Genomic DNA, 18,165 nt, shown 5'->3' with positions numbered 1-18,165 from the left:
ACCTTGATCTTGGATTCAGTAGCCTCCAGAACTGTGAGAAATATACTCTATTGTTTAAGCCACCCAGTCTATGGTATTTTGCTGTGGCAGCCCAAGCTGACTAATACACTGATGGTATAATTTAAGGCTGAGTCTGAGCGCCTAAGAACCATGAAAGCCAGTGGTATAGTTCTCGTCCAAAGAGCAGCAGGCTCAGTACTCAGGAAAAGTTGACTGCAGGTCTGAAGACAAGGGAAAAACCAATGTCCCAGGTGGGACATTGTAGGGGAGTCAGAGCTCTGGGTTTGAGTCTCAACTCAAATGGAGCAGCTAAGTGAATCTCTGAGCCTTACTGTTTGTGAAATTTTGATAAGAACATTCAGCACAGGTGGGTGTGAGGAAGATTCATTGAGATAACACACATGAAAAAGACTGTACATTGCCACAGTCTGTACACACACCAATTATGGTTCTATTGAGCTCTTTGGCCCACCCCTCCCTATCCCTAGTCTCAAATTCCAGTTTAGCAGCACGGTGTCAGGGTGAGGGGGGGCACAGGCAGCTAGAGCAGATTGCGGGGAGCTGCAGCTTGGCCCTTTATCATGGCCGTCGAAATTGCTGCCAGGAGGCTAAGTGGAGCAGAGGAGTGAAGAGAGGGGCACAGGCTCATCTGCGGTTGCTATGGCGCCCCATCCTGGATTTGCCCATCTCTCCTAATGGAGCAAAGGGCAGAGGGAGGGGGAAGAAGGGAGGAAGAGACAGAACTGCTGGTCCCTTGTCTCCCCTCCCTTCTGTGTCTCTCTGGAGCAGATGTACGGTGGGGAGTAGGGGGAGGGAGTCTGGATATTGGATAAGAGCGGGAGGGAAGAGTGTTGTGCCAGGATTAAGAGGGTTTGCAGTGAGGGGCCACACTGAGAGGGGAGGGAGCAGAGCCCTCATGCTGACGTCCAGAAGCCAGATGATGATGTTAGGAAAAAAAAAAAAAAAACACCCGAGCAAGACAGCATAAGCATGAGAGAGAGAGAGGAAGAGAGGAAACGAGGATACGAGGTGTGGAAACACTGCAGCCAGCAAATTCCGCAGGCAGCCTGGACCCCAGGGCCCCGCAGGCTGCCCTGAGGATGGACACCAGGACAGTGGCCATGCCTTCTCCGGCGGCAGGGCTGCTAGGCTGCTGTTTCCTCTTTGGCTGGGCTCTGGGGGTTCCAAGGACCCTCCGCTCTCTGCCTGCACTGTCCTCCAAAGTCAAGCCAGGGTCTGTACCCTTTTGGGTGCCCCCAGAGGGGGCTGAGGCAGCGCTGGCTTTTCTCTACTCTGGAGATCCTCAACAGCTGTCTGGGGCTAACTGCAGTGAGCGCTATGAAGCTCCTGGGGCAGGAGCCAGACCAGGGCTCCCCCCAGTCCTATGGAGGGCAGCAGGCACTGTGACCCAGGCCGCCAATTTCCTCAATATGCTGCTACAAGCCAACGATATCCGGGAGTCCAGTGTGGAGGAGGATGTGGAATGGTACCAGGCACTGGTCCGCAGTGTAGCCGAGGGGGACCCAAGGGCATACCGGGCTTTGCTGACTTTTAACCCTCCACCGGGGGCCAGCCACCTGCAGCTGGCCCTGCAGGCCACCCGGATTGGGGAGGAGACCATCCTTCAGGACTTGTCCGGGAACAGGGTGCAGGAGGAGAGCTCAACTGGAACCCTGCACCCCACTGACCTGCAAAAGCGGGTGCTGACCAATGATCTAGGGAGCCTTGGCAGCCCCAAGTGGCCACAGGGGGATGGATATGTTGGGGACGTGCAGCACGTGAGACTGTCTCCTCCTTTCCTGGAATGCCAGGAGGGTCGACTGCGTCCCGGCTGGCTTATCACACTCTCAGCCACCTTCTATGGACTCAAGCCAGACCTCAGCCCGGAGGTCAGGTAAGCGGGTTTGTGCAGGATTTGATGCTATTGTGGGTCTGTGGAGGTGGCGGGGGAGTGGGGCTCCTAGATGTGCGTAGACTACTTGGTATGCACATGTGCGTCTGGGGGACACAGATGTGTGTATTTGCCTTCAGCTGTGTATATTTGCAGTTGACTCTAGGAATCTATGTGTTAACATATACAGGTGTGTGGACGATCGATCCATTTACATATAGGTATACACACGTGTGTGTGTGTGTACTGATGGGGGCACAGCTGGGCATAGGTCCTGGTTCCCAGATCTGAGTAATGGGTACAATGAAGAAGATAGCCGTGACAATCTGTGTACCGGCTTCTCGGAGGAGTCAGATGGGTGTCCCAGGAGTGAAACCCGCTACTCCCTAGCAATCTAGAACTGGAAAAGGAGGTGTCTGTAAGTGAAGGAAAACACCTTGGGGGAGGCTTGGAACCATGGCCCTTTCTGCCCAGAAGTTGGCCGGGTCCCAGCATCACTCCCATGGCTGTATTCTTACATCAAGTCCTGACCCAGGAGCCTGTGATGCTCCTCAAACAATTGACCTCCTCCCTCAATCGGAGTAAAGAGCTGAGTGGGAGCCATGATGGGAAGGAGGGAGGAGGTGGATACTATACCGCTAGACATTCAACAATCAACATTGTTTTCCCAGCTCTGTGTCCCCATTCATTGTCCCCAGGAGAGTTCCTCTCCTGGCCACAGGCAGCCTAGCTTTTTGCCAGCTCTTTCCCCATTGGGCTCAGAGCTGGGGTTGAGAGCCCTGGGGCCAGGCAGCTCTTGAATCTGGGCCCCTCTGTTCCATATCTCCTTCACTGTGATCAATTCAGACCTGGTTTGGGCAGAGTGGGGTGTTGTTAATAGCTGAGCTTTGTGTGCCTGTTTGAGTGTGAGTGTGTATACATACAGTGGGGAAGTGTGAAAATCCCTTTCAGACAGATCATCAGAACCGCCGCTCTCATATGTCTTGCCCACTCCCTTTACCCATTGATAGAAATCAGGAAATGCTAGGATGTTGAAAAGCTGAGGGATGGGGGGGTGGGGCAGGGGGAGAATCTAGTGGGAGGAGGATTGTTGCTGCAGAGACAGTGAGGGTTAATAGCACTGGAGAAGTGGCATGCGTGTGCCCTGTCTCCTGGCACACTACAGCCACTGTGCTAAAGTGCACAAAGCTTGCATTGCACCATGATCTGAGATCCAAGGAGACATGTCCACCTTGGCACCCTTCACTATACCCCTAACTGCCAATTCACTGCCCTAGGGGGCAGGTGCAGATGGACGTAGACCTTCAGAGCGTGGACATCAATCAGTGTGCCAGTGGCCCAGGCTGGTACTCTAACACACACCTGTGTGATCTCAACAGCACCCAGGTAAGGATACAGAGGGTGGAGTACGGGTTTCCTACCTCCCTTCCCCTTTCCAATCATGCCATCAGGAGCAGCTGACAAAGGCACACCAGCCTCTCACGGCTTCAGGGAAGTCCCTATTGATGAGACAGATAAAGGTGAGATACCAGGCTATTTAAAAGTGAGGACACTTACAGCCTAGCCCCATCCCCCATCTGAGACAGCCAGCTTCATTCCTTGGAATCTCAGTGTGCCTCCCTGTCTGCTCTCCCTTCTGGTACTGGGTGCTTCAGGATCCCTTCCCAGGACCACTTCCTGAGCATCTATTAATCATCCCCTTTCCTTCTCCTGAACCACATTCTCCACATCAACAGAGCTCTGGGCTCCTTCTAACCCACAAAGGATGCTCTGTTGGGTGTTTGTTGAAATAAGTGGAATTGGGATGTAGGAGGAGTGTAGGAAAAAGTTGACATGTAAGAGGAGACTAACCAGAGAAGCAGCTTGAAGAGCTCTGGGACTGGTAAAGGTGATGGAACCTGGGCCAGGTGCTGGCAAAATCAAAGCCGTGGGTGCAGGAGAATCTGGATAATGGAAAGCAATGGTTGGTAATCCTGCAAACCCACTACTGGGAAACTGGGAGGCCAGCGAACTAATCCACTCCACAGTAACACTGACTGCATGCTTGTTCCTGAGCTGAACCAAAGCCAAGGCGAGCCCTACAGCCTGCTGGGAAGTGGAGCGGGTTTGGGCATCTGCTGCTCTTCAGGGCACATGTGTCTGAAGCTATACATCCAGGGATGCATAAAGGCTCCCATTGTCCAGTGCACTTTTAAACCCAGCCACATTCATGTCTCTGGGTATGTACTTGTCTGACGGTGCAGACTGTGGAAGGAACAGAGCGTTTACTAGCAATCTGAGCAGAGGGGAAAGTTGGGCCACGATTTCAGAAGCACCTTTTAGGTGAAGTCAGGGCCTGGATATGGACTCTTCCTTCCTTTGCCCCACTGCTATCTGTTCCTGGCCACTCCCTACAGTAGATCTGACCTCATCCATGTGCTTATCTTCCCTGCCTGGCTCCGAGGTCTGCTCTGTCTCCTGCTGGGCAAACATCAGTGGGTGGAGTTGGAATAAAGAGCTGGCCTTGGCATCCCACCAGCCTGGCATTAGCCTGGCATTAGGGCTGGGGAGAGCAGTCCTACACCAAAGGCAGATGGCCCTAATAGAGGAAGCTGCTCCCCCGTGGGTGCCTTTTCAACCCACCTGTGTGCCAAAGAGGGAGGCTGATGTTGACCCTTTGAAGCAGGATGTAGGCATACAGGTGTGGTTGATCTCAGAGTTCTCTCTGCTTCCACCGCCCCAGCACCTTGCTCTAGCAACAGCTGGGGATTGGGAAATGGGACCTATGAGGCTCCTGTCACAGCTAGTCTGGATAAAAGGCTAATCCACCTCCAAACTCTGTGTTTGGAGGTCTCTTTGATAAGAGAGACAATGGTGGGGTCAGGGTAGGGTCTGCAGGGAGGGAAGGCTTCCCCTGGACTGGGGCTCCCTAGCGTAGACCCAGAGGCTGTGGATAGGAGGGTAGATGGCCCTCCAACTCTTCCCAGCGGGAAAGCCCCGTATAAATAAATACCTATGGTGTTTGTTGGCCCACAGTGCGTCCCCCTGGAGAGTCAGGGCTTTGTCCTTGGCCACTACCTCTGCCGCTGCCGACCTGGCTTCTACGGGGCGAGCAACTCCTTGGGTATGTAGCAATGGTGAGGGACAGGTAGGTGTTTTACAGGCTGGGCTGATTGGAGGTGGGTATCTGCGGAAGAAAGGCAGCTTGGGGTGAGACACTGGGAGAGAAACTTGTGGGGCCAGGGCAGACTGTCGAGAGAAGCAGGAGACACAGGCAGGGTCTAATTTGGGGGTGTCTATGCCTTCTGAGGATGAGCCTAAAACATGGCAATTTGGTGCAAGGTGACCTCATGGTGAGTCCTAGCCTGGTATCACCTCTGCTCCTGCCTTCCCCTGCAAGGACTCATTTGCTCATTCCTTCCCCCAGGGGCTACAGACCCTAAGAGGGCAGGATAAGAACTGTGCCAACCATGAGGAGAGAAGGCTGGGGTCTCAGGATGCCCCAGCCACGCCCCTCTCCCTGTACCCATCTTGTTCATTATAGGCTCAGAGGAGGGTGCTGCCCAGCCTCCTGGGCAATTTGGGTCCCCTCAAGGCAGCCCCGGGAGGCTGCTGCGCTGCCAACCGTGTGCCGAGGGCTGTGCCAGCTGCCTGGATGCCACGCCGTGCCTGGCAGGGGAAGCCCCCACACTGAGGGCGGCGGTGCTGGCCTGTCAGACGTGCTGTATGCTGGTCGTCTTCCTGAGCATGCTGGTCTCCTATCGCTGCCGCCAGAGCAAGGCAAGCAAGGCCCCACACCTCTCTTCTCTGCCTGTGCCCTACCCCTTGTGAATCTCTAGCATCAGCGGGAGACCAAAGACTACCTAAGGCTAGAACTTGGAAAATACAAGTTTGATCCTTAATCTAACTCACTCTGTGACATTAGGCAAGTGGCCTCACCACCACAGACCTGTTTCCTCACCTGTGCAATGAAGTCACTGGACTTGATTCAAAACACTGTGTAGGCACTAGGGGAAGTGATCTGGTCCCTTGTGGAGCTCCCAGATGGGTGGAAGAAGCAATGACAGCACAGTAAGACAGGGGCCAGGATGGAGGCGTCAGTTGCTGTGGCAGGTCAGAGAGGGGACCCAGTCATCCTGCCTGAGATGCTGTGGGATGACTTTCTGGAGAACATGACACTTGAGCCAAGCTTGAAGGTCAATTGACAGAGAAGGGAGTTTCTAGGCAAGGAAGCTGTCTGACCCAAAGCTTGGGGGAAAGCCTGAGATCCCTTCTAGCTCCAGCAGCCTCCAATTCCAGCCCAGGTCTGCAGCAAGGCCCAGGGTAGTTTGGGAGGGGCATGGGGCTGCAGGGGCTATGTGAAACCTTGGCCTCAGCCAGGCTTAGTACCAGTGGAGCTAAGAGCCTGTTGATGAAGAAGGCAGAGCTGAAGTTATAGGGGGAAGCCTTAGCTCAGGGCCACGGAGTGACCCCTCGAACAGACCTGAGACCCTCCTGCACCACCCTCCAGGCTCTATCCTCTCGCTGTCCTGGTTACATGCGTCTTTCTTTCCTGGGTTCACAGAGGATCCGGGCCTCTGGAGTGGTACTGCTGGAAGCTATCCTTTTCGGATCCCTGCTGCTCTACTTCCCTGTGAGTTTGTGGCTGGAGCCTGACCCCACCCCCTGGGATCCCCCCCAGTCCCAACCTGGCACCCTCCCCACCTTAGAATCTGTCCTCTGTATCCTATGGGGGGATTCGGAGACCTCAAAATCCCCCTGCTCATACCTACAGGTGACACGCTGGCCTAGTGAGGCTTAAAAGAGCTCTATGACCTGTTGCGTAACTTAGGAGAAGTTATCTAAGCTCTCTGATAACAAAGCTGCTCCTCTGCAGAATGGAGGTGATGATGTCTCTGTGAGGAGGCTGTTAGAAGGATCAGCAAGGTGCTTAGCGCAGGCCTGGCACCCAGTGCAAGTGCAATGGAGAGTGACTGTTTTTACCCCCTCCCCACCAGGTCTTCATCCTGTACTTCAAGCCCAGTGTCTTTCGCTGCATCGCCCTCCGCTGGGTCCGGCTGCTGGGCTTTGCCATTGTCTACGGCACCATTATACTCAAGCTTTATAGGTAGGGTCTGGATAGGGCCTTGTTCTCATGTGGCTCCCTCCAGGCCCCCCAACTCATTTATGGGATGGAGTTCTTCACTGCCAGACCCCCTACCCACTCTACTCCCCTGGGCCCCCAAGGCCTGCTCCCGTCCCTGTAGCCCTCCCCACCATCTAACTTGTTTTGGGGGGGCAGTAAGAGGAGGCAGTGACCCATGGAAGGGATGGGAGAACAGGGATGTGTGGAGGAGAGGGAAGCAATGGCCAGAGGTGTCCCCCCTTCCTGCGTCTACCAGCCACGCCCTGACCCTTGTAGAGTGCTCCAGCTCTTTCTGTCTCGAACGGCCCAGCGGGGCCCCCACCTGAGCAGCGGGCGGCTGCTGCGGCGTCTGGGGGTGCTCCTGCTGCTGGTGCTGGGCTTCCTGGCTGTATGGACGGCAGGGGTCCTGGAGCCAGGCATTCAGCACACGTCACTGGTAACACGAGGCCACACACACACGGGACTCCACTTCTACCTCTGCCACCAAGACCGCTGGGACTACATCATGGTGGTGGGTGAGTTGCTCCCATAGAGTCCAGCCTCACTCTGGTCCCCCGCCCTGTACCTCCAAGGGTTCTTCCGCCTGGACCTGGACCAGGCTCCCCTCAGAACCCCCTACAGAGGAAGGGGTGGTGTGACTGCTGAGGTGGTTCCTGGCTCTGTCCCTCCCTCCCTTCCCTACAGCTGAGATGCTGCTCCTGTGCTGGGGCAGCTTCCTCTGCTACGCCACCCGGGCTGTCCCCTCAGCCTTCCACGAGCCACGATACATGGGCATCGCCCTGCACAACGAGCTGCTGCTTTCTGCCGCCTTCCACGCAGCCAGGTGAGGACAGGCCCTCCTACCCACCACGCCTTCCACCCTAACACCATTCCTCACCTCTCCCAGGTGAGGGTACCCCCATCCCACAACCCTGCTGGCAACGCCTGCTACACCGCAGCAAGGTGAGGAAGGTCCTCACATAGAGTTCTCTCCCTACCCCACAGACATGCTTCCTGTACCCTATGTCTCACCCAACACCCTAAGTGCTCTCGCATTCCATCCCCCACTGCTCTCCTCCCCACACGGGCTCCATTCTCCCTGCCTTCTTCCCCTCACACCTCAGCCGTCTCAGCAGCAGACCTGCTATGCGTGTCCACAAGGACCAGGCCCTGTGGTGAAGGCAGAACCAACCCACGGGGCGGTTCATAACAGTGCTATAAGCAGCCAGAGAGGGCAAGCTGGAGTAGTCTGGGAAGGCTTCTTGGAAGTGGGGATTAACGTGAGCCCTGAGGTGGGAGGGCAGGAAGAAGGAAGAGTGCCCTCCTCACTCCACTGAGCACCTGCAGGAGGTCAGGGCTGGGGTTGGGGGGAGAGCCTCTGGGACAGGTGAGAGGGAAGAGGCCGCTCCCACCTGCAGCTAACCATCACGCCACCGCCACCACCACCTCGCCCCCAGGTTTGTGCTGGTTCCCTCCCTGCACCCGGACTGGACGCTCCTCCTCTTCTTCTTTCACACCCACAGCACAGTCACCGCCACACTGGCTCTGATCTTCATCCCTAAGGTGAGGTCTTCTCTGGCCTTGAAGTGAGGTGACCCTGGCCCTTTGGCCAGGGGCACTGTGGACCAGCTATGTCCACAGTGCCCTCTCCAGGTCAGGGTGAGAATGACACCTGGGCCCAGAGGGAATTGGAGCCCACTTAGGAGTTGGCTAAGGGCTTCCCTGGTGGCTCAGATGGTAAAGAATCCCCCTGCAATGCGGGAACCCAGGTTTGATCTCTGGGTGGGGAAGATCCCCTGGAGAAGGGAATGGCAATCCCCTCCAGTGTTCTTGCCTGGAGGATCCCACGGACAGAGGAGCCTAGCAGGCTACAGTCCTTGGGGTTGCAAAGAATTGGACAAGACTGAAGCGACTTAGCACGCATATAGGAGTTGGGGAGCAATGCTCTGTCTCCAATCCCTGGGCAAGGGAAGTAAGAGCTAGAGCTGAAGGGGGTCCTCGTAACACAATTGGAAGGTTGGCAGAGACTGAAAATCAACTCGGAAGCAGTTACAGAAGATAGGTGAGGGGGCTGAAGGATGTGGCTAGGAACTGTGGGCACAGGGCATTAGACACCCCTGGTCTCTAAGTTAGAGAAAATCAGGACGGATGAGATGGAACAATACTCTTTGGACCTCCAGAATCCCAAATCAGAGAAGGGGTTGAGGATTTATGGAGCAAATACGTATGCCACAGGGTAGGGAGCCAACATGAGTCTTTTCCTGATCATGCCCACCCTGGCCAGTTCCGGAAGCCGGGGGCTCCTCCCCGAGAGGAGATCTTGGATGAGGTGTACGAGGACGAGCTGGACCTGCAGCGCTCAGGCTCCCACCTCAACAGCAGCATCGCCTCAGCCTGGAGTGAGCGCAGCCTGGACCCTGGAGACATTCGGGTAGGCGCTGCCCTCCTGACTTCCTCTTGATGCTACTTAGGGCCTGGACAGCGAGCAGTGATGCCCTGCCACTTGGGCTGTGTGCCACTGCAGGTCCCCTGTCCTCCCCCTAGCTTTTCCTCTGAGACTTGCCTCCCTTTCTTCTCCACCATTGTCCCAAGCTGCTTCTCCTGCTTCTACACAAAGGAGACCACACACGTGAAGAGATGCCCCCAAATACTGAAACTCACATCCTGAGGCCCACTTGGCAAGGTAGAGGCAGAACCATGAGTGGAGCTCAAATCACCTGTGTCCTCCGCTCAACAGGTCCACCATAAGTGACAGACTAAGAAGCCCCTCAGCCCCCAGCACACCCAGCAGCTAGTGCTCCTAGGGCCATTAGGGTTGGGTAATTCAGCCAGTGGCTACCAAGGATTTCCATACCAGGATCCTCTTTCTCTGGACTCAGCAGTGTTAGAGAAAGGAAGTGCTTCCTGAGTCTTCCATCAGGAGAACATCCTTACCTTATTTTTCTGCTTAAGAATATCGTAATGGTGATAGCAACCCTGATGAGAGGCTCACAGAGTAGGAAATCAAGAGACTGGCAGTAAGGCCCACTGTTTTGTAGAATCTACAGTGGGAACAGTCCCAGGAAGCCACTGGGTCCATCCCTCCACCTTCCCTGAAGCCCCTCCACATCTGACTTGTTTACATCCCCCAATTCCTTCCTTCCTTGTCTCAACTGCCTCCGTGTCCTCCTCACCCTCTGAGTTCTGCCTGTGTCCTGCCTCCTGGGGATAGGTTGAACTGAGACCCCAATCCATCAGGTAGGCCTAAGTGGAGGCAGGTGGCTATTGCCGCGTGGGTGCCATCCTTGACCCTCCAGCTTGGGGGTCAGCAGTGGGTGTGTTCTCCCCATGCTCACTGTGGGGAGAGCGCCAAAGTAGAAACAGCTTTCAAAGCCCCATCCTGTCACTTACCGTTTTCACACCCACTGGTCGCACCACTTCTCTTAAGGCAGTCAACACTAGGCAGTCAGATTTCCTTCCTTTATTGAAGTAGAGGCTCAGAGATGGCAAGAAAATAGCCTTGAGGCATACCATAGGTCAGCAGCCTCAAACCCAGGTTTCCTGTGCGCCAAGCTGGGACCACCCACCAGACCACCCAGGTTTCCTGTGCGCCAAGCTGGGACCACCCACCAGACCACCCAGGTTTCCTGTGCCCCAAGCTGGGACCGCCCACCAGACCACAGTGCCGGGTAGAAGGCAGGGCCCTGCGTCCTCAGGGTTGAGTGGGTCGGGCTCAGAACTAGGTTGGTGTTGGCCCTGCAGAAACGGAGAGGTGAATTTTCTAAGTGTTTTAAAAGCCAGGAAGGGACACGGCTTGGTGGGAAAGCGTTCCCCCAGAAAAAAGGGTCTTAGCACCAGCTGAGGGGCAGAGGGATGGAGAGGATGGTCCTCACGCCGGCTCGCTCTCCGGCCCCCAGGACGAGCTGAAGAAGCTCTACGCCCAGCTCGAGGTTCACAAGACCAAGGAAATGGCCGCGAACAACCCCCACCTGCCCAAGAAGCGGGCCAGCTGGCGCCAGGGCCTGGGCCGCTCCTTCATGAGGTACCTGGCCGAGTTCCCCGAGGCGCTGGCCCGCCAGCACTCCCGGGACTCGGGCTCCGCGGGCCGCGGCAGCCTGCCCGGCTCCTCCCGCCGCCGGCTGCTCAGCGCCAGCCTCCGGGAGCCCGCCGCGCCGCCCGGCCTGCGGAAGTCCCGCAGCGCCTGCGAGCAGGACTGTGACCCTCACGGGGACCACAGCCCGCCTCTGGTCGACTCGCTGCTGCGGAGGAAGCTGGCCCGCAAGGGGCCGCGATCCGACAGCCGCGAGTCCGGCGAGTCGGCGGCCGGGCCCCCCGCGCTGGGCTTCAGGTCGGCCAGCGCCCACAACCTGACGGTGTGCGAGCGGCTGCCCCGCGCCCGGCCCGCGTCGCTGCACAAGTCGCTGAGCGTCGTGGCCGGCTCCAGGGAAAAGGCCCTGCTCGTGGCCAGCCAGGCCTACCTGGAGGAGACCTACCGGCAGGCAAAGGAGCGGGAGGAGAGAAGGAAGGCAGAGGCCGCCTTGGCCAGCCCGGCGCGGAGGCCCTCGGCCCGGAGGCTGGAGCGAATTCGAGCGGCCCCCGTGTCGGCCCCACCTTCCCCGGCCAAGAGCCGCAGCGTGGACAGCTCCCACATCTCCGGACGGCTGCAGGAGGAGGCCGCCAGCAGGCTGCCGCACGCGCCCATCCGGCACCAGATCTCCACACCCATCATGGCCACGTCCGGGCGGGGCCTGGGGGAGCCGGGGATGCTATCTCCCACCTCCACTTTGGCCCCAGCTCTGATGCCAGCTCCTGCCCCTGCCCTGGCACCCATCCCAGTATCCCCACAAAGCCCTAACCTACTTACCTACATCTGCCCCTGGGAGAATGCAGAACTGCCAGTGAAGAAACAAAACGTGGCTCAGGAAGGGCCCTCGGGGCCAGAGCAAGGCAACCTGTCTCATGTCCCAGCTCGGGCCCGTCTCTGGAGAGCCCTCTCTGTGGCGGTAGAGAAGAGGGGCCCTGGGGAGAATGGGATGGACACAGAGGATGGGCGTCTCCAGGGGGAAACTGAGGAGGATGAGGACAGGCCCAAGGTCTTCTCTAAATCCCACAGCCTCAAGACCCCTGTCCAGCAGGGTTCCATGCGCAGCCTGGGCCTGGCTATCAAAGCTCTGACCCGTTCTCGGAGCACACACAGAGAGAAGGAGAGCGGGGAAGGGAGTCCTAAGAAGGAGGAGAAGGGCCGAGCTTCTGGAGAGGGTGTGGGGGCATGCTCCAGATCTCCCAGGCCAGGCCGGCCCAAGGGGGTGAGTAAGCAGGCAGCACTTGCCCCCTGTGATGACGAAGAGTCCCTCCAGAACCAACAGAACGCTCACACCAGCAGGATGCTCCAAGTCTGTCACCGGGAAGGCAGCAGGGAACAAGAAGACAGAGGCAGGAGGACTTCCCAGTGTCTAGGGGAGGGGAAGGTTGAGGGAGCACGTAAAACAGGCCCTGCCACACTGAGGCAACTCAGGCAGGGCACAGCTGGGGACAAAAATGCTAAGCAAGTAAAAGAAGCTCCTGTGGGGTGGCGGGAACTACCCAAAGCTGGCCTCCAGCCCCTGGGCAGTGCTGACCACAGGGTGACAGAAGTATGCCCCTGGGAAGTCACCGAATCAGAACTGGGTCAGCCTGATGGTAGCAACAAAGCTGAAATCTGCCCCTGGGAGGTGGGCGGAGCCCCTGAGAAGGAGGCCCTAAGGCAATATCTAGATGCCTCCCAAGGTGAGAAGGAGAAAGCCTCAGAAAAATCAGAGCCCAAAGATGTGGTGGTTGTGGCTCGGAAAAAGCCAGAGAGGTTGGTCAGGGGTCAGGAGGCAGTTTGTCCTTGGGAGAGTGCTGATCCTGGGGGTCTGTCTCCTGGGTCAGCCCCTCAGGACTCGGACAGAGCCAGGGGCAGGTCTGAGGCAGTGGGCAGTGTGGAACCTAGAGAGGTGGAGACGCATCGGTGGGAAGCTGCTGGCCCAGGAGCTTGTACATCTGACATCACCACGGCAGAGATGTGTCCCTGGGAGGCAAGTGAAGGAGGAGAGACAGGGAAACCATCCGAGGAGGGAGTAAAGGAACTCCCCCAGGAAAAGCAGAAAAACCCCAAGAAAACAATCTTCTGGAAAGAACAGAAACTGGGTGAAGGCTTGGAGTCTCTTTGTCAGTGGGAAAGGACAGATTTCCGGGGCCCCTCTGTGGTTTCTACTCAGGCTCCAGGAACCCCCGGTTGCTCGGGGAGTTTGGGCAGTAGCATCACTGAAATCTGTCCATGGGAGGCGGGAGATACTCCTGCCATCGGCAAGGCAGAGATCTGTCCCTGGGAGCTGGGTGATGAGGTAGTGGGGAAGGAAATGCTGAGTCAGGGGCCAGGTGGCGAATCTCCCCAGGAAAAGTGGGAAACCTCCAGAACAGGGAGCTTTGGAGAGATGGGGGGATGGACTGGGAAAGCAGTGCAGAAACTTAGCCAACAGCAGGAGTCAGTGTGTCCGTGGGAAAGCACAGCTGCTGGGCACTCTGGCCCACATCTAGACAATTCCTCATCCAAAGCTGATGGCCAACTCCTCAGCAATAAAGGAAGTAGAGCAGCGCAGGTCTGCCCACCAGATCTCAGGTCAGAGGGAAAGAGAGCAACACCTGCCAAGGCAGAAGTCTGTCCCTGGGAGGTGAATGAGAGAACGACAGAGGACTGGACATCAGGGCAGGCAACAAAAGGAAGAGAATCTCAAAAGGACAAGGAGAAGGTGCTTGAAACATCAGGCATCACAGCTAGCCCAACTTGGGCAAAGCCTGAGCGTCAGATGCCAACGCAGGAAGCAGTCTGTCCCTGGGAGAGTGTGGACCCTGATAGCTTCACCCCACAGCCTGGTCTTCAAGACACAGGTGGACCCAACGCCAGTTTCCAGGTGTCTGGCAGTGTGGAAAGCAAGACTGCTGAGATTTGTCCCTGGGACGTGGAGGAAACCCTGCCTGCCGAGAAGGCAGAGGTCTGTCCCTGGGAGGTGAGTGCTGGAGCTGGGGAGAGAAGGCCTTTGGGAATGGAGGCCATTAGGCAATTTTCAAGCAAAACGAGGAAGCCTTCTGCAGATTCTGGACCTAGCGAGAGAGCTGTTGCTACTCCAGAGAGGCAGGTCCAGGAGCGGGAACGGGCTTGCCCCTGGGAGAGCATGGATCCAGGGGGCTCCTCTTGGCATTCAGACACTCTGGGCACTGACAAGCCAAAACCTGGGCTCCAGGAGCTGGACCGTGCGGGGTGCAGACCAGTGGAGGTGTGTCCCTGGGAAGCGGAAGGAGCACCTACTAGTCAAAAAGTCAAGGTCTGTCCCTGGGAGGTGGATGAAGGAGCCCCTGGGAAGGAATTAGAACAAGAGATGAGAACTGATTCAGTGGGGCAGAGGGAGAAAATGCTAGAAAAGGGGAGACTCCCCTCCCTGGGAGAAGACAGACCGAAATGGGAAACACAACTGAGTCCAGAGCAGGAAGCTGTGTGTCCCTGGGAGAAGGACTTGAGGGCACCCTCTGCTCAGGCCCCTGAGGTCTCAGACGTGTCCAGCAGAGGGGTAGAGGAGCCCTCCCTGGAAATGAGTGATGAGGCAGCAGAGAAAGGGGACCTGACACAAGACCCAAAGATGGACTCCTCCCCAGAACACATAGCCCCAGAAAAAGCAGAAGTCACTGCTGCAGATCAGGAAAAAGCGAGCAGTGAACTGCAACCCGTCCATCTACAGGAGAGCATGGCCCCCAGGGACTCCTCCTCCCACCCACATAGTCAGTGCCCTGTCCAACCTAAAGCTGGCTCTCAGACACTGCCCAGCGCTGGGGACAGGCTTGCTGAGGTCTGCCCGTGGGACACTTCCACCACAGACACTCCCAAGCCTGACAGCAGCGCCAAAGCTGAGACCTGTCCCTGGGAAGTGACCGAAAGAACCCCTGAGGAAGGGGTGTCAAGACAGGATGGAGATGAGGAAACTCAAGAGGAGAAGGGGAGAGCCCCAGAAAAACCAGAGTACAAAGCTGTGGCCCTTCAGGAAAAGCCTGAGAGGGCAGATGGAAAGCAGGAACCAGCCCCACAAGCTTCTGACAGTAGCAAAGAAAGTCCCAAGGCAGCAGGCAGTGTGGGGGCCAGGGTAGTGGAAGTGTGTCCACGGGAAGCGCAAGAAGCTCCCCCTGATAAGAAAACAGAAATCTGCCCTTGGGAGGCGAGCCAAGAAACAGCAGAGAAAGGGGCATGTGAACAAGAGGTGGACAGAGAATCTCAAGGGCAAGGAGAAATGTTCCTGCAAAAGGCAGAATCTGGAGGGACTGAAGAACACTCTTCAGAAGAAGTAAAAGTCAGTGGAGAGATGGAGTCAATCTGCCCTTGGGAAGGCACAAGGTCAGAAGGGCTCTCTTCGCAGCCAGATGCTCCAGCCATGGACCAACCCAAAGTCAGTCCCCATGGGGCAAGCAGTATGGGGAGCCGGGTGGCAGAGTTGTGTCAATGGGAAGTCACAGATCCCAAAGGAAATAAAATAACAGGCACCATGGCAGACATCGACATGTGTCTCTGGGAGGGAACTGGAGCCCCATCTGAGGAATCTGGTCTCCTGGCTTTAACAGCAACTCAGAAGCAAATGCTCTGCCCCACAGCCCCTGAGAACCCACCATGCCTTTTAGTCCAGAGACCTTTGGGTAGCTTCCTTCCAGACAGCAAAAGCCCCCGCCCCAAAGTGAACAAGCCAACCAGTACCTTTACTCTGGAGGGTGTCAGAGAACTCCAAGTCCCTTCAGAACCTGGGCCGAGGACCAGCTTAGCCCCAGACCCAACCCTCCAAGAAGCTGAGACTCAGAAGTCTTCCTCCTTAACTGAAGACCAAGAAGTAACTTCTGAAGCTCAACTTGAAGAACTCACCCCTCCAACTGTCTATCCTTGGGACTGGGAGTAACAACTGCATCAGTGAGGTCATACACTGGGTGGCTAGCTTTCAGAACAGTCAAGGTTCTTTCCAAGTTCTAGGTGTTTCCAAAAAACTGAATCAAACAAACTTAGCCACTTTTCCTCTCCAAGAAGGCCAGAAGTCGACTTATTCCAAAGACAAACTGTACAAGAAGGGTGCAACTCAGACTCCAAAAGGAAGTACCATCCTCTCTTTACTTCCAATTCTTCTTCCTGCTCCAGAGGACAAGAGCCAGACCTTCTGCTTCTAATTAATCCTCCCATCCAGCCAGAGTACTCAACACAAGCCACCTATGACATCACTTGTAAAACTGTTAATGACAAAAGGGAGTCAGCTGTACTCGGGCAACACTTCCACAAAGGTAGACCCATTCTTCTCTGAAGTCTCCCAAGGATATTTTTTGAGAAGAAACTAAACCACTCAAGGCATTGGCAATATAGGGGCTGAAGATTATAAAAGATCACCACAGGAAGTTTAGAAGCTACTTAATTCAAGTTCAAAGGCAAATCAGGAGGAAAACTGAAATGGCTCAAAAGAGGTCCCTGTAATGCCTTAAAGATCTTGTCATTTTGACTTTGGATCTTCAGTTTCTGCTTATTGATCCTCTTACCTGCCCTGCTTGACTGCTGAAGTAGAGTCAATCAAGCGCATTTATGTCCATATCAACACCTGGCATCCAAAGCAACGTAAGAGACAGGGAGCGTAAAGGGAAAGCCAATGGCTCCAGGTCCTGCCCACGCAGGCCGAGGGAGAGTTCTTTCCAGACACTGTCTCACAGTTGAAAAAGCATACCTTTTGCTAGCCTTCTTAGATGGCCTTCCCTTCTTCCTGCCCCAACTTTTGACAGTCTGCAGAGTTCACCCCTCTGCCTCATTCTCCTAGCCTTTCAGTACTGTCATCAAAGGGACTCCCCTCTGTTGTCAAATCCAATGGGAGCCTGGTAAATTTCTGGTTCTGAGACAAGAACCACTCCAGCTCACCTGCTCAGTAACAAGAGGCCCACATCAGTCTCTTTCCCAAGAAGCCTGAGCAAGAAAGGAGGTCCTGTTTACAGCCAGCACTGTAATTGCCCTCAGAAAGAGTAGTGGTGGGGGCAGGTTAGAGCCCAAACGGCCAGGGAAAGGGCATCCTTAAGTACAAAGCCTCCTTTCTTAGGGAGCTCTTTCTTGTTCTATTCTTTCAAGCCAATTCAGGCTACTGTTACTTAAGCAGTCCTAGATAACAAGGGTGCTGGAAATAGGTGATACTACCAAAGGGAAATAAAGGAGAAAAACACTGGTCACAGACATCCCAGATCTGGCAGAGGTGAGGGGGTGGAGATAGGCAGACTAAACACGGCAGAGCTGGGCAGGGACCCACCTTCTAACTGGACAGATACTGATGCCATTCACAAGGAGGAAAAAAGACAAAAGGCGGCAACCAAATACCCAATGGGAAAAAAAGTCTGCATGTAAATAAAATATTCTAGGCAGCTACAGGGCTTCACAGAAAGTAGCAAAAGTGCTCCATTTCCAGAAAGGAGGAGAAAGCATGGAATAACTCACTTGCAGAGACCAGACATCCTTGTTCCCTATCTAAGCTCTCCCTCTTACCTAGGAGCCCTTCCCCAGGCTTCCAGAGCAGTAATTAAAGTGTGTTCTTGCTCTGGGCTGAATTCTCAGCCTCACAGCTTCTGTGTGTGTGTGTACTCAGTTGTCTCCGACTCTTCATGACCCCGTGAACTGTAGTACACCAGGTCCTCTGTATGGTATTTTCCAGGCAAGAATACTGGAGTGGGTTTCCATTTCCTACTCGAGAATCTTCCCAACCCAGGGATCAAACCCGCATCTCTTGTGTCTCCTGCACTGGCAAGAATTCTTTTCCCTTGAGCCACTTGGGAAGCCCTCATAGCTTCTGAACCAATGCAAATTCTGCACCTCAGAACAATCCCACTGAGAATGGACTAGCTGGGAACAGAAAAGTCGTCCCTGTAATCATGGCTGTGAAATAAGCCATGGGGAAAAAATAAACAATGCTTTCTTGACCATTGTAGTTGTTTCTAGCTCATGTTATGGTAAATTTACTTTTTCAGCATTTCTAAACATTAATAGTAGACACGTAAGGAAAAGACAGTGCCTGCTCTAAAGTCCAAGGCAGCCACACTGCAGCCTTAAAGACTATGGGGCGGTCTGGCTAATCCTCAGCCAGTGTGCAGCTACATGGCTATCACTGCAGATGGTCTCTGCCCAGCCCTACGAGCCAATCCTGTA

The 18,165-nt window shown here is 55.5% G+C and overlaps 1 protein-coding gene across 1 annotated transcript; it reads left to right on the top strand.

The window, feature by feature from the left end:
* Positions 1-1,100: 1,100 nt before the first annotated feature.
* On the top strand, positions 1,101-15,904 carry GPR179 (G protein-coupled receptor 179). Its single transcript, XM_052658661.1, has 11 exons — positions 1,101-1,894; positions 3,169-3,277; positions 4,907-4,994; positions 5,415-5,650; positions 6,435-6,503; positions 6,868-6,977; positions 7,272-7,510; positions 7,680-7,818; positions 8,432-8,537; positions 9,259-9,405; positions 10,871-15,904. Exons 1-11 carry the CDS (start codon positions 1,101-1,103, stop codon positions 15,902-15,904), a joined length of 7,071 nt encoding a protein of 2,356 aa, XP_052514621.1.
* Positions 15,905-18,165: the final 2,261 nt, after the last annotated feature.

Source organism: Budorcas taxicolor, chromosome 19, assembly GCF_023091745.1.
Source record: "Budorcas taxicolor isolate Tak-1 chromosome 19, Takin1.1, whole genome shotgun sequence".
In the NCBI taxonomy this organism is placed as follows: domain Eukaryota; kingdom Metazoa; phylum Chordata; class Mammalia; order Artiodactyla; family Bovidae; genus Budorcas; species Budorcas taxicolor.
This window is presented reverse-complemented; position numbering and strand designations above follow the sequence as displayed.